The sequence below is a fragment of the Varanus komodoensis genome, unplaced genomic scaffold (assembly GCF_004798865.1).
Source record: "Varanus komodoensis strain SLA01 unplaced genomic scaffold, ASM479886v1 scaffold3, whole genome shotgun sequence".
Lineage (NCBI taxonomy): Eukaryota > Metazoa > Chordata > Lepidosauria > Squamata > Varanidae > Varanus > Varanus komodoensis.
In genome coordinates, this window is record NW_025335761.1 from 43,508,366 (window position 1) to 43,525,252 (window position 16,887).

Below are 16,887 nucleotides of genomic sequence, written 5' to 3' on the forward strand. Positions count from 1 at the left end.
TAGCCATGGACAGCCTTCTCGTCCATGAAAGTTTCTAATCCCCTTTAAATACAGTATGAATTAAAGGCTAGCATTACATTTTGTCGTATTACATTCCATAGCTTAACTATGAGTTATCTGAAGAGGTACCTCCTCTTTTTTGTCCTGAATTTCCCACCACTTGTTGGATAATTTCTGATTCTATTACTATAAAAGAGAACAAAAAATTCTACCCAACTTCTCAACTCTTTGCACAGTTGTATGCAATTCCCCAATTATTGTTTTCCAAGCTAAAATGTCCCAAACAACATAACCTTTTCTCACAGGAGAGCTATTTCAATCTCCTGGTTATTTTGACTGCTCTTTCCTGCAACATTTCCAGCTCCATACCATCAACCCCAGCAGCATACAGTTAAAAGAAAGCGAGACCACTGCAGGACATCATATATTCACTGCATACCCTCTTCTGTTGGCAGGTTCTTTGGGTTTACCATGGCCTTTTATCAAACTCATTCTCTCAGGAAACACTATGATGCCTAGTTTGGGAGTTACTGAAGCTAGTTCTTTACCTGTGATCAGGGCACGCAACTCCAGTATCACTGCAGGTGGTCTCTGCCTGCCCGGGTCCTAATATATTTAGCTGATACAACACTTATGCAAACACATGTGGACTAATCTCTCAGATCTATGCAATGACTTAAGTCCATCACTGAGTCTGCTTTATGCTTCTGTTACTGTTGTTGAATTCATTTTCCTGGCATAAAAAATAAGTCATCCTATAATTATATACAACCAATAAATACAAAGAAACTCAAAGAGGGACTTCAGATGTGTGTGAGTGTGTTTGCACGTGTGTGTGTGCATTTAAAGCATGTTCTAAAAAGGGATCTTTTATAAAAGAGGGATTTATAACCCAGTGAGAGAACTGTCTGCGCCACTGCTCTTACTGGGGAGCCTTACCTGTGATACAACCCTGCAAGGTAGGCTAGGCTGAGAGGCAGTGACTGGCCAAAGTCACCCAATGTGCTTCATTGCCAAGTGAGACAAGAACAGAGGCCTAGCCCAACACTCTTTACTAGTGCACCACACCGTCTGGCAAATGCCTGGCAGGGGAAAACATAAGGTGAAGACCCACTAAAGGCATCCTCTCCAAGCCTCTCAAAACCTAGTGGCTTTTATTTTGTACTGGCAACATTAAATATCCCAGATAGCTAGGGAGGAGTCCACACTGCAGCTCAACCCAACACTGGCATTCATTTTACTGCATGAATTTCTCCTATGTCATCTGGGACATTTCATGTTAGCCTGGCAGTGCAAGGAGTAAAGCCGCCGCCACTCCTAGGGCACCGGGATAATGACTTCATTTGCAAATCTAATCAGCATTTTATAAAAGTTGTGCCATTAGATTAGATCAATTAAGTAATAAGTACATCTATAAATTTAAAAGGTAGATCCCAGTTTTCTATTTCCTAAGAAACTAGGTTCAGCTCTCACTGGATCACAGATTGGCTAGGTGACATGGCATAATTCTGAGAAAGGTAGTATGCTTCTTACATTTCCTCTCCCTCCCTTTCTCTAGTGTTTCCCCTGCCCCAAATGCCAAGATTTAGATGGAAGCTCCTTTAGGTTTTACAACAACAACAACAACACCTTGTGATTCTTCTGTGCCAATACAGGACTGGTATAAAACGGTCTTCCCTGTCCAAGTTCACAACATATGAACACTTATGCAATCTGTATAAAATGTATGCAATCTAAAATAATCAGTGTGTTCTCATTTATCCCTTTGACTTTACACTGAGACAGAATTATAAAAAGGAAGAGTTATTCAAAAGATCTAGAGCTCCAGATATGGGAGTTCTCAGTAGAATTAGGATAAAGCACAACCTCTCCAGTTGTCATCCATGGCTGAAAGGGCTAATTGCATAAAAGAGAATCACTTTTTAATCATGGCTAAAGCAATCTACTATCAGAAGAGTGAGAGATTACTCAACCTGAGAGAAAAGTCATGACATAACTCTTGAAATATGTTAAGCCTCCAAGATTAACACAGTTGTAAGGTTTATTCATTTTAGAAAGTTACTCATCATTCAACCTCCGAGCACTAAATCAACCTTAGACAGAAAGACTGTCGATTTTCTATGTAATTATGTTACAGCTAATTGCTCTCTTTGTTATGTGTCCAAGAAATTGCAAGATTTTTTGTACACACAGGGGACATCTAAAAATAGAGTGTGTTGGCAGGGGTTAGGGAGCTGGAAAGGCTCAGCCCTGGACTAAACAAAATATATGAAGGGATGAAAAGGCAACTGGAAAAAATGAACAGTAGAGCAAAAAAGATTGCCCCAAAACAATGTACAAATGTCAACACTTTTTTGAAAAATAGGCAAGATTCAAGTGAAGCAGTATTCCAATCAAAATATATTTTGAAATATGAAGATTTATCTAATTAATCCATAAAAATCAGGAATCCTTCAGCTGATGTCCAGTACTAGTTAGCAATGGACACAAACCAGAGCAATGTAAGCCTTATTTAAATCCTACTGAAATAAACTGATGCTTTCATATCCTACGCAAACCAAGAATGATCAATTTGTGATGGTTACCAGGGCTGTGTGAATCCATGCCATCTGATAAAAAGCACAAGCATTAGTCCTGATAGTATGGGGAATCTTTCCGTCCGTTCATCCTTCCTTCCTCACTTTCCTCAATAGAATATAGCTTTTCTGTTGTGTGTAATTCAAAACATTTCTAGAGCCTTGGATGAAAGGTGTGGTAGATGGTACCCCTTTCTGGTACTGACTCTTCAGCTGCTACTTCCTTCTGCATTTGGTTTCTCCCTACCTTATCCATGACTTCCTCCTTTCTTCTTAAGTTGCATGTTTTCTTCCACTGCTTATATGCCCCCTTGATTTCACTTCTATGACATCTAACCCTCCTTTCACCACTTCTCTATCAGTTCTGTCTTCATCTCAATATGTGTCCATAACTACTTGGAGCTATGGAATGCTCAGCTAAGAGCTTGGACTGGGATTCACAGACTACCAGAGAAACTTCAGGTTATAGGGTGGCATAGAAATTTATTTAAATAAATAAATAAGTAATAGCCAGGCTGTGTTTACCTTCCTAAGCATGAACTTGATAGCGTCATGTCTCCATGCAATGTAAGAGTGCAATGCCAAACCAACAACAGTACATCACCTCAGCGTAGCCCTTGCATGGTGTTAGGGATTAAATGTAGACCTTAGTCAAATATGAAGAATGGTACTTGTGGGCAAGCTACAGGACAGAAGCAGAATTTAATAGGTACCAATTTCTGTCATTCTCAAATATCTCATGACACACTAGGCTGGCAGACTCTCTAACAGTGATATTAAATTCACTGGGGTAGTGCCACCTGGCCCCCAAACCTGAAATTTAGTGCACATGTAGTCCAAGTCCCCCTGGTTACTAGCAAAATGCAGCACTTGGAGATTAAAAAAAACCCTTGAAATTGGGAACAAAAACTGCTCCCCAGTTTAGTTAAGGTGCTTTTCACACTACCGATGCAGCTAAAACCTCATGACAGTTTACTTCGTAATAGTAATTCAAAATGCCATCTGCTGACGGCTGACTAATTCAAGCGGCCTCAGATACAGTAGGAGGATTACAATGGCAGCCAAAAGAGAAACCCCTTCACACCTACGAGTATCTTTCAAGTCAGTCAACGAGGCATGCAACTCACCCTGTTAGAGACGCCATGGGATCACATGCTAGACCATGTCCTTTTGTTCCATGCACATGAATATAGGGGTTTCCAGTGGCAGCCAGAAACATGAATCTATACTTGCACAGTTCAAATTACTTTTAAGAGTAGCTCAAAAGACTTGGACTTGCTGACTGGCTGATTGGCTGGCTCAGAAAAGTATCAAAATTCCCAACCAGCTAGAAACTCATAATCCAAAATAGCTTATTGGCTAGAAATACCTGGACCCAGGAAATTTTTATGTTTAACAGTCAGAACTTCATAACAGACACTAGCACAAAGCAAGCCAGACAAAAACAACACGTTAGCATTAGCCAACTCCATTCCCCCTTCACAGACTTGAACCAACCTTGCAGTCGGAAAAAAGAGTTAACAGTGTGAGCCTGGAGCACAAATCTGAAAACAGGAAATTCTGCACATTAAACAGAATGGAAGAGTGGAGCAATTTCCTCTTCAGATACTTTACCAATCCTTGATTTGGGAAAGAGGCTGTTTTAATTGGCAGCTAGAAACATATCTGCACTCTCAGAGCACAAATTCTATTTACTAATCAGATATGTAAGTGAGCCACTGTGACAAAAAAGCCCCTCTGCCTTTCCCTTTACCAGTGATTTTTCAGCTTTTGAGGGTACAGAAATAGCTTCTAAGGTAGGGAAACTGCCCAAAGCAGGAAAACTCAGTCCAGGGTCAGTCAGGTGTACTGCTCTCCACTTTCCATGGCTACAACATTATTTATGCCATTTCTATGCTGCCTGTATTTTGAAATGTATTGCATTTTGAAATGATGTATTTCTGCAAATCTTGGCATTTTGTCAAGCTGACAAATACCTCCCACTTGTACATGGCTAGCACCATTCTGACTAAACAAGGGTCAGCATTGACCCATGAGGTTGAGAAACAAAATGATAAGAAGCTAGTTCCAAAGTTCTTGAACTCTGGCATGTCCAAGAAATGGAACCCATTGTACAGCAGTGGTATGAATGCAGAATTATGTGCTGTCTTGGTTTAGATCTACAGAACAAAGTAAACAAATTAAAGTCTGGGTAATAGGTAGGGTTAGGGTTAGGGTTAGCAGTATTTGTGGTGAGAATAGGTATTGTTAATTAGAGAGCTTGCACTTTTTCTATTTTGTTGCCTTAATTATTCTATCCTTGTATCCTAATGGATTCCAGGTCAATATGCAACCCCTTTATCCTAATAGATTCCAGAGTGCTGTATGATAATAAAAATACAATACAATAAAAATGCATGATCATTCTTCATAAAACTGAAATGCAACAAAACTATAAAACTACAGAAATAGATTTTTAACATCCATTTTAAAATGCCTAGACAAATATGTCTTAACCAGGTCCTAAACTAATCACACTGCCACTTGTTACTTAGGGAGGGTATTCTTAAGTCAGGATGCCACCACAGAAAAGGCCCACTCCTCCATAAAGACATGGCATACTTCACCAACTAATAGTACTCATTGAAGAGCTTCATCTGGGCAGAAAGATTTGGGAGAAGGTGCTCGTTCAGGTATGTTGTAAATTAAGGGTTAATCTTCTGTTGTCATGGAGGTGTTGAAGGCTATTTGGAGATGGGGTATATTAAAGAAAGAGTAACATATAAGAATTTGCCCAATTCTTGTACACTGGAAACAACGTAAAATATTTAATATCGACAATATTCTTTTGTTCTCCACAAGGCTACATTTAGCTAGTGGTTATTTCTGGAAGGAATTCTAATTTCTGACCTGGAAAGGATGCTTAGAAAGAAGAAAGGAAAAATATTCAACTCTATAAATGAAACCAAGTTATTCCTTCTGTTCTAAAAGGCCCTCAGAGGTGTATTTCTCAAGCACAGTATCTATCCTGGAAATTAACCTAGCAACCAGCCAGAGACATCAGTTCCTCCACCTAAAAAAGCAAGAAGAGCTCAAAGAAGGAAAAGAAAGGTAAATATACTGAAAACTATGAAGCCTTGCCTTCAACTCAAGACAGGAATCTTGCAGGAGATTTAGTGAATGGCTGGATTTCTTCTTCCAAGCCAACTGTGTGAGAGGTGCTCCATCTTACTAGACATCTATGGCTGTTCAACCTATGGGCCATAATTAGTGATATAAACCTGCAATTATAGATCCAACACTGAATCATTATGACTTAAACATCTGTATAACTGTGAAACAGCTTAAATTTAAATCATGTGCATGAATGCAAGGTAACACCCCTGTAGAATCACATAAGTGCCTTGCCTGTATCTGCCTGTGCATTTGGAACTGTGCTAGAAAACACAATTCAAGACCAAATGATGCAGTGCACAGGGCTGATGAAACACATCTCTTATTCATACTTGGATTGCATCTTAAAAAACAGCTGTGGAAATGGCTACATTCTATTAAAATCTACATGCCAAAAGGCAAAACTTCTCCAAACACAGATCCCAGGCTAACCAGTCTTCAAAATGGAGGGCATACTGCATCCAAAAAAGAACGATCAACAACCCCTGTATAAGATAATGACCAACAATACCTGTTAAAAATCCCAACTTAGTTTGCACAGTTAGAATTTTCCCTATATCCCTATTATCTCAAGCAATTACTATTGTCTCTTCATGTATGCCAAGCACCCTAAAAAGCTATCCCTACAGTAGAAGAAGCAATCAAGGAGGACTTAAGAGTTTCTTGACCTTTTACTCAATGTGTAGTCAAAGAACAGAAAGCAACCTGGAACTAGTTAGAAGATTAGATCCAAGAAAGGTGGATGAGGAGGCAGCACACACAAAAGGAATAACAAAAAGGGAAAGGGATAAAAGCAGAACAAAGCTGGGTGCTACATTACAGCGTAAGCCACAGAGCAAACTGTTCTGTGAGATGTGGTTGCTCCTTCTGACTATGCTAATTCAAATGGTGGTTCTTTCCCCAGACTTGTCCAAAGGAAAGCTGACAGAGAAGAGATCTTGGAAACCCACCAAGATAATAAGAGGAGGTCAATATGATGGAGAGACATCCTGTGGAAGTTGCTAGTTTCTCACTGTTGCTGATTTCAGGTAAATCTCCCCTGGGCTTTTCAGGCATTGAGCACACTATGTGTTCTGCATCTTCACCCCAACCTTCCTGTGGAGAAGAAGGAAGTTTAAAGTGGATGGAGCAAAAGTTAGTCCCACTCTCTTGGTCAGCATTAGTTAGCCTCGCTGTGTACTATGGTACAAGAATTAAGGGGAAGATTGGCATCCCATGGGGCTCCCAAGAGGATCTGAGTCATCAGTACTCCTAGTTTGAGGCAACTGTGGGCTGCATGTCCACAACTGATACAAGCTTAAGAGCAGCCAATTTACACTCACGATGATAGACATTACCAAAGATTCCACAAAGAAGAAAAGCTTTGGGACAAAGCCATCATTTGTCAAGTAAAATAGAAAAGCTTTTCTGATGGAAGGGGTCCTGTAACATCCAGCTGTTGCTCAGCATTCCATCAACAGTAGTCTCCTGTGAAAGGAGTTGGGCTATTTCAGATCAATTGAGGGGAAAAAAAGAGAGGAAAAGATAAAACATACTGTGCCACTTAATTCATTTCTGTTTCTCAAAATGTCTTGCTCCTGGAGAATGTTACAAGCAGAATTAGGGAAGAAGTGGAAGATCCAGGGAGCATTTTCACCAGGGTTTGACTGATAGATATGTTTCCCTCCTCCTTCCCCCTGCCTCTTTAACTTGACAAAACAACCCACAGACAATCCATGGTTCTGAGTTCACATATAATGACAAACCAAGGTATAAACAATCCAGAGTTTATAGCATAACAACAAACCATGGGTTTAATTGCTAGGTTGTAAGAAACCATAGTTTGTTAGTGTGCCCACATCAACATATCACAGCAACTCAATATTCAACAACTTTAGTCAGGTACTAGCTTGTATGAACCAAGCCATCCACTCATTTCACAACTAAATTTTGTTCCATACTTTCAGTTTTGAACATGATGGCTATTACACAACCCATTTCTGGTAGGTGACATGATATAAGCCAAACCACATTCCTGATTCTCATTACTCTTTGCTCTATATGCAACAGTGATAAACTCTATCACCGCTTAAAGTGATGATTCATAAACAGGTCAGGCCACAATAACTGAGTTGAAGCCAATCTTAATTAGTTTGTGGATCATAAAGTTATTGTGCAACAGTGCTTGCTGTCAAAGTCATATTGACTTTTTTACCTACTCAGCTATATGACAAAGGAATGATTTAAGAGAGGCACTTTTAATTAGTGCCAAATCACCAGACACTTGAGACATTTCTCTCAAGGGTTGCTTGAAGACAAGCCATTTGCTTGAACATCATTCCTGTATTCTGACTGTGGCACTACTGAGTCTGGAATGCCAGTCCTCCTACTGCCAACCACTATGCTGCTGGACCCCCTCCTTACCTCCAGACCTATCCTCTCATGCACAGAAATGTCCCAATTTTAATCTATGAAAAGTAGGTAGATAGTCATATTTCCTTCCATGTCTAAAGAAAGTTCTAAAGAGCTCACCTGGCTTGGCCCCAGCCTTAGGCCACGGGATTTCTGGTTGTGGCATGGTGCTTAAGCACAAAATGCTCATCCTAGATAGACATAGAACTGCAAATCTCGTCGTTATATCTTACTATATCTTCTTTAAAAATGAAATGCACCTTGCAAAGTTATGAGCAGAAACAGAAGAATATTGGGAGGAGGGACTGCCTAACCCTCTCCCCTCCCACCAGGATCAGTCCAAGACATTTAGAAGGGAAGCAAAGTTCAGTACTGCAGCACATGCCTTGCATGCAAAAGGTCCTGGGTTCAATCTCCAGGTAAGGTTCAAAAATGTCTTACTGGAGAGCTGCTGCCAGCCAGTGTCAACATTACTGACTAGATAGACCAAGGGTCTGACTCAGTACAAGACAGCTTCCTATGTTCCTACACTACCTGAGGCAGAACAGCAAATCCCATCTCCTTCCTCCACAAGCCAAAAACTGGTCAAATTATCTTGTCTCCTAAATGAAATATCCCACAGCTGTATCTCCCCTCAATGCCATTAAAATGCAATAATACCAAACTAAATAACCAACAATTGGCTGACTTTGCATGACACCTCAAATAAGCTATCTAAGACAGCGGCCTTCCTCTGCCTAATGCTAGGGCAACTCCTCCTCCTATTTATCCATTAAAAACCCACACACAGCTCACTGTTTTTTACACCCTTAGGGAAAAGGACACAGGAATTGTAGGGACCATTTTTAATGTAATACAAAATCACAGGTTAACGTTGCATGCAGAAATAGTAGCAAGCCTCAGGCTTACATGTTCCCCACTTCCCCCTCAACTAGACTTTCCCATTATGTTCAAACTGGACAAAAATGACCACTTTAAATTGAGGTTTGTTAATGAGCCAGGATCATAAACCATCATTTAATCCTGGCTTATCTGAACAACAGTCTAAACTAACCAGGTTTTCCTCCAGTTTGAGCACTAACTCTTCTAGAGAAGAAGCAGATGCTACCAATCTCCTCACAGCCGCATCAGAAGAGGAAAGGACTGGGAGTAGGGGGAGCAGACAAGTGTAAGCTTTGCCACTGATTATGTACACAGCACTCAAGTATGGCTTATTGTCACACAACAAATGGACCCTGCTAAGTCAGAGGGTTAGCAAAAGATGGCAGGTGTGCTTTGAAGGCTCAGCCATCTTCCGTTCCAGTTCACAATTTTAGGACTATTTCTTATCTTTAAAATGGAGTGAAGAGGCTGAGAGAAGTAGAAAACTATTGAGTTCTACATTGGGACTAGTTTGACCCTAAATATAAAACACTTTTCAAATGCATTTTTCCCTGAATGTTCATTCCCTGAAACAGGCTACGACAGTAACATTTCCTTGTGTTCCATTCAATCATCTCTATATTCTGCCCACACTGACTCCTAGAATTTAATGAAACAAATTTACCACTTGGCCTCTTGGCCAGGGTGTGCCATAAGAGAACCAGATTGTAGTTACACTCCCTGCAATTCACATTCTACAAATACCACACTATATGCTTCTCAGCCAACTCTGTTCTATGTAACTACCTCTTTCCATGATTTTTATAACACAAAACATTAACAAAGAAAGAAAAGCAATGGGGTATCATAAGCAAAACAGAGACTATCAGATCACCTGAACTCCATATATGGGGTGATTGATGGCAAAACAAACTACTCCTGTAGCAACACACCATCCTATAGTCAGGCTTAATTGTGTCATCAACTAGCATATATTATTCACTTTATGTAATTTATGGAGCTTTCAAAACATTTGGAATTTTTCATGAATGCAAGAAAAAATACTGAGGGTGTGGTGTTGAGATGGTAATTTTTCAGGGTGGGTTAACAAAATAGAAGAAATAAGCTGTGCAGAATCTTAAAACAACCTTCATGTTTCTCTCATTTCCTAAGCCTTTCACAAGCAATGAATTTAACGTGGCTACACTATGCTCAAAAACAAGAACTACATTATTATGTGTGTTTCTATCATGAGAGTTAAATGGATTCAAATTTAGTGCTAGTCAGCATGCTTGTACAATAAACTTAAGGCATCAAGGCAGCCCGGCCATTAGGCATAGTAGGGCCATCAATCCTAAGGTTGAAGATGCTGGGAGATGCCAGTAAGGTCTTTGAAGGAGAGACCTGTGGGCCCTGTGGCTTGCCCCATGGTCTTCCTGCAGTCCCTGAGAGAGGCTTTGGCAGCTGCTGTCCCAATGGAAGTGTTGAAAAAAAGATTAAATTGCCATTCCAGTTAGGTTTCATACTTGGATAGGAGAAGGTGCCATCCTGTCTTTTGCCTCAGGCAGCAAATGTCTTAGGCCAGCTCTGCCAGCAATCCCTCTTCCCTCTTTCTACATTATCTCCCTCATCCCTGTAGCTGCCTACTGCTATTGTCTTGCTCTACAGTCTTAACGCATTATCCATATTCCTCTTTCAAGCAGTCATTTCCTCCACCTTCTTCAAGCGCCTGGTTCCTCCTTCTTGGTGCCTTTCACCCAATTTTAATATGTGCCTCATTTACCCAATTTTAATATTTGGGAACCAACAACACCCATTCTTTCTCCATCCTTGCCTGTGATATTCTCAGTATGAGCGCCACAGCAATATGGTTGCTCCAAAAGCCTATGCAAGATTCTTCCAGCATTTGTGTTGCCCCTCTCAGAAATGAGGGCAACTGTGGAGGAACTGCCACATAATCTCGTCCTCCCTTCTGCAGAAATAATATGAGAGGTAACTTTGGAGACCACGAAAAGAAGAGAGGTGTTACTGTAAAAACAGTGGCTAGTGTGTTGGGTTAAACCCCAGAAGACCTGATTTCAAACACTCGTTGACGTTGAACAAGTCATTTTCCCTCAGCCTGACCTACTAGGTCATAGGTTTGTTGTAAGTGTACACTGCTGTAAACTTCTTGGAGAAGGCTAGGAGGTGTGTGTGTGTGTGTGTGTGTGTGTGTTACTTGGCTGTTTTTTTAATGATAGGCAAAGGTTGTGGTTGCTGCATTTGAAAAAATACTGGTCTCAGGTAGCTACCTTAAAAACAACTAATGTCTGGAATGTGGCCAAACATTTGAGATATTTAAAGATAAAGATTCCTGGCTGGAAAACAATCTGAGAAAACTTTTTAAAGTTAACACTGTTAGAGGGAAAACACTGTATGTGCAGTGTGTCATAAACATTATTTTTATGATTTTTTGAGAATGCTGCATTCCACCCTATCTCTATTTCCTCTACTATCTTTCATTCCAAATGGTTTCAACATTTTTTTTTTGCAAAAATAATCCATAGAGGAATGTGTTCTAAGGGGGAGGGATGCCTGTACAAGTTCCACAGTCTAATTTGCACTCCCTAAATTTCACTTAAAGGAGTATCTGTCATTTTCCAAAGTATTTCTGATCAAACTTAAAACAGAAAGAAAATGAATGAGGAATGGGGAAATGGATAAAAGAGCTGAGGTATATGCAGACTTTTCAATGCCAGAACAGGCCCCTCAAAAGGAACCGTATCTCTTGGTAATTCTTTATTTATGCATTTATTCCATTTCCCTAACCAAAGCTATCTGGACAGTTCACAGAAATTACAAAACATAAGCATAATGTTAATAACTTTAACACAAACCATTTAACTTTTTAACTGAAAACAGCTAAAAAGGTTACAATATAATATCATGACCTGCTAAAACAACTTACATTTAAAACCCTGTTATATACTGTCAAATGCTGGGGTACAGAGGGTAGTTTTAACATGGTGTTGAAAAAATGAGAATGTTGACACCAGGCAGTGTTCAATGGGGAAAGCACTCTGCAATTAGGGAGACACTATTAAAAAAGCCCTCTCTGAGCTTCCCTCAAAGGAAATATTTAGCGAAAGGCCTTAGATGATGAGTGTAGTACACAGGTAGTCATTCCAGATAAAATGTATGGAGTGGGGGGGGGGAATCTGGCTGCCACCCTGTGCTAAAAGAAAAAGTTAAAGCCCAAGAAGCAACAGACATGGAGGCAAGAACTTCAATCACAGATATGTACAAGTACTGTCAAGAAACAAACATCTGCAGCTGACTAAGCCTGCACTCCAATTTCACTGCACACTCAAAGCCACTTCGTGGCAGGCATCTCTTCCATATGGAATAAATTGCAACATAGGAAAAAACCTGCAAAACATCCCCTTTGGAGTGCCATGCAACCGTTTACTTTGCCACGCAGAATGGGCCTGATTCCTGTACATGGAATATAATAAAATGCACCCAGTGCACCAAGGTAATTCCAGTTTGGCACTTTAATTCCAGTTTGTGAAACAAACTTTTCTCTTTTCTGCTGGACATCTGAGATGGTGAAAGAGCAACACAGACTGCTTAAGTTTTTTTTCCTTGAACAAGAAATGTCCTCCTCATGACCTCGAACTTCTAAATTTAACGTCAAGTGTAGTAATAGCAAAGTGAGATGTATGGTGACTGATGGTGACTAGGCAGCCAAAAAGGGCTACTATAGGAGAAAGTATCAGCATACTAAGGAAAAATGCAAGGTTAGAGGAAGTAAGGAAAACTGCAAGGTTAGAGGAAGTAAGGAAAACTGCAAGGTTAGAGGAAGTAAGGAAAAAGGCAAGGTTAGAGGAAGTATGGGGGAGCCAAAGCAGCAAAAGAAGCCACCCTCTCCTCCCAGAAATAGTTCAAAGAGGGCAGAGTGGGCTCAGTGGCCACAGAATGCCTAGTCTCCTAATGGAGACAGGGGACTTGGAATGAGGTATCCAGAAAGGCAGCACCAGAATATTCAACAGGAGCGCTGCATGCTGCTATCAAACGGCTTTGAGGGCTGTTGACATGAGAAAGGAGTAGAATAAGGAAATTCAGATAGACAGAATGTGTGTATGTGCACGTGTGTATGTGTGTTGTGTGTATCTCTGTCTTCCTCTATAATGCACCGAGTTATTAAGATAACCTCTTAATGAATCTGATGAAGTGAGCTCCTGCCTAGGAAAGCTGATGTCACATTGCATTTTGTTAAACTTTAAGGCATCACAAAACTCTTTGTTTTTGTTGTAACAAACTAACAAGGCTCCGGCTCCAAAGCTGGAGTTACAGGCTCAGTCCCTGGAGCAGGGAGCAAGTGATGGAACAAGTCTCTGTCCAAGACCCTAGAGGAACAGTTCCAGCTGCAGCAGAGACAACTAGGCCAAAATGGGGCAGCTTCTTGTGTTGCTGCACAGCACACATACATACACACATGCACCCCTCAAATGGAGCATCCATCCCAGGATGGAGAATGCCAAGAGCCTCCAGTCACCTATCCTACCTCTCGAAGTTCAAGTCTTTGTGCCACAGCCTCCAGGCTTTCCTGTCCAGTGCTCTCCACGGACAGTGTGAATTCCACAAACTCATTGTTAAGCAGCTGGATACGGGCCACCAAGCAGCTCTTACTAGACACTGTGTAGCGTCGAGTTCGTTTCAGCTTCAGCCCAAAAGGCAGAGGCATTTTCTTCCCTAACACATTCACAAGAAGTTACAGAAAACCATCCAGGAATGTCTCGCCTCCCGTGAACAGTCAGGAACAGCAAAATCCCCCAATGATCAACCAGCGGCGGCAGCAGCAGCCATTAACATGTAGCAGGTTTTCCTCCAGGTTCTGGGCGAAGGAAGCATCCACAAAGGTTCTGCGGAAGAAAATGAGAGGGAAAGTTATTTGTTTCAATTGGAATAGGAAGCATGGCCACCCTGTCTGTCTGTAAGAAAGAATATGAATCAAATAAATAAATAATGATAACTTACATGACTGAATTTTAGCTGTTAAAGATACAACTTGGGGGAGAGAAGAGGTTACAGATTATCCTCTACCTGTTTAGAGCACTTCACATACACACAGTTACGGAAATCTCTGCAAATAAAAAAAGTAGGGCTGCCTTATTAGTTTCATATTATAGATGAAGGATGAGAACTGGAGCTGAAAGAACAGGGGTTTACATAAGGCCACCTCATAAATCCATGGCTTAAATAACATTTGAATTGGTAATTTCATAACTCCTGTTCTTAATATTGGTAGGCCTTAATATTAAACAATGATGGTGCAATTGTTTGAAATATGTTTGAAAACAAAAGGGGATTGTAACCAAACAGTAGTCCAGAAACCACATCTATATATATAAATTATGGATCTTTATGGAAAACAAAAAGCTTAATAAATATTTTGATTGAGCAGAAACCACATCCCTTCCATATTTTCTGTACCATTTCAACGTACAGTTCAAGCTAAATATAACTTAAATAGTAAGAATAACATATGGCATGATAAATCACAACACAGAACTGTTAGGGATGTCTCTGCATCCTGTGCTGGCACCACTCCTGGAAACAGGAAACAAGCAGGAAATATTCTCAGAAAAGCAGACACATCTTTTTCCCTAGAATCTCTTGGCACTAAAGATATCAAAGCAGTTATGTAAATAGCACCGATCCCACATGATCCTGCAGTGCAGATGTATCCTAACTAAGGATGAAACGAAGTCTCCCCTCTCTTTTCTCAAATATGTTCTCACCTTGAAAAAAATGAACACAAGTTTTCCACTGAGAGTGAGGGAGACTCTATCTCTGAAATTTGGGGGTTGCCACTTACCAAAATTGGCCAACTATATTTTAATTTGTTCTTGCTTTTCATTTTTTAAACCCTACACTATTCACAGGGAAGCAAAGCTTTTTTGGAGAGATTGATTCTACTCCCAACAATCTTTTGTGGGGATTTTACTTTGCTCCCATCTAACCAACAAATGGTTGAAAAAGAAATTTTTGAACTATGTGACTCAGCCCTAAATAAACAATGCAGCTTTTACTTCCATTCTAACCCTGTGCTTACTTATCATTAGGACAGTCAACAGCAAATCTCATCCATTCTTCTATGGTTTGGAGAGTATTTTCTGGAGAGGCAAAAAAAAGTCTTTAAGCTGACCATGACAAGCCCCAGAACCTGACTGGCTTTGAAATTCTAGCAGAACTCCAAAACATTAACCACTCTGCAATATTAATGGAGCTCATCCCATTGCAAATTGTTCCTGAGCTCTGAAAGTAAGAAGTGAGAGGGGGCAAGAAAAGTCTGTTTCGTCAATATTCTCTTAAGTCTCCAAAGAGCCTCTTTGTGCTTCCAAAGAGCTGCCAGGAGTGTCATTAGCAAGCATCTAACTAATTTCTGAAAAGAAGAATTCTTCTGTTGTTTGGGAATGCAGGACCCTATGGAACCCTAAGTATTCCTAAATTTGTGTAACTTTGAACTTAGTGCCTCTGTCCAAAAGTTCCTATACTTGCTCCCTGTCAAGCCCTGCATCAATCTGTGGCTTGCGGGATTCTGCAAACTCAGGGACTGGGGTTAATCAAAGGCTCAAGCAGCCATCATAAAGCACATGGGCCCTGGACTCACACAAGCCAGAACTGGCCGCTTAATATGCAAATGACACTTGGCACATGTCACAGCCCACTATGGCTTAATCAACCCATGATGGGCTATTTTGATCATACAAATGAGGACAGTGACTGTCCCAGGCACTTGACCAAGTCTTCTGAAGTAAGGGTAGCCATGGCTACTGGTCCCAACTGAGGAAATAGAAGGGTTTGAGCATGTCACTCCCTTTCCTCAGCGAAAGTCAATCCTGTAGAGCATGTCTGCCCTTTAAAAGTTGGAACAATTATAGGGTAGCCATGTAATTTATTTTAGAGAGCAAAACTCTCTCTGGTGGGTTATCAGTCCCTGTTTTGAGGGTGTCCTCAACTGGAAGGCCCGTGTAGTACAAGCCTGGTATAAAGAACAAACAGAAGGAAGAACTGGGCCTTGAAACTGCCCATCAACAGCAACTAGGCAGGCCACTTGGTCATAGTCTTCCACAATATGATGCAATGTCCTATGACAGGCAGGGTAGCACTGTGGTTCAAGTGGCCTAACTACCCAGAGAAGTTGGGAATTTCAACCTAATCTACTTCACAAAGTTGTTGTGGAAAGGAGAAAGGTCTTGCAAGCCATGTTGGATTCCTTGCAAGGGGAAGAAAGGTGGGGTATAAATTTAATGTAATAATAAATAATTATTATTTCTCAATTTGCATCCATGCATAGGTTAGTAGATGCACGTGTTATGCAACTCGGTGCCCTCCCCAGTCCTCTACTGTGGTGATGTGTAAGAGGCCACCCTAGAACAAAACCTGGCATTAGTTCTGTAGCAGAGCTGAGAAGGATGACCACAAGTGGAAAACACAGGAGACACAAGGGGAAGAGGAAGAGGCATACAGGCCAGCAGAGAAAGGAACAATGACCAACCCTCTGACTCACTTATTTGCCAAGGTGCATTGTGCCCTTTCCCATCACATAAAGCATCCTACCCCATTTGTCAGGCCTCCCCCCATCACATTTCAAGCACCTTCTAGAACAACCCATTCTTCCCTGCCAAGTCCACTGCAGTACGACAGGCAGAAATGCAAAAAGAGCAGCCTATCCCGTATGCCATTGTATTTCCATGCCAAGAAAAGCCACACATGTTGAATTTCTTCTGTAAGACAGCTGTTTCTCAAAACCAAAATCTATAGCAATGAATCATCTAGTGCAGATTAAATGCCGTTTGGGCAGGCGTAATGTCATTTCCTGATACATTCTCTAACTAACTACTAAACATACTTTGCAGTG

General features: G+C 40.8%; 1 protein-coding gene across 2 annotated transcripts in view; it reads right to left on the minus strand.

Moving 5' to 3' along the window:
* Positions 1-16,887, minus strand: part of PTPN21 (protein tyrosine phosphatase non-receptor type 21) — a 74,375-nt gene that overhangs the window by 56,155 nt on the left and 1,333 nt on the right. For both annotated transcript variants that reach the window (XM_044435970.1, XM_044435969.1), the window contains exon 2: positions 13,528-13,885. In XM_044435970.1, the coding sequence (XP_044291905.1) occupies positions 13,528-13,707 (180 nt within the window). In that variant the 5' untranslated portion in view covers positions 13,708-13,885. The remainder of the gene's footprint in view (positions 1-13,527; positions 13,886-16,887) is intronic.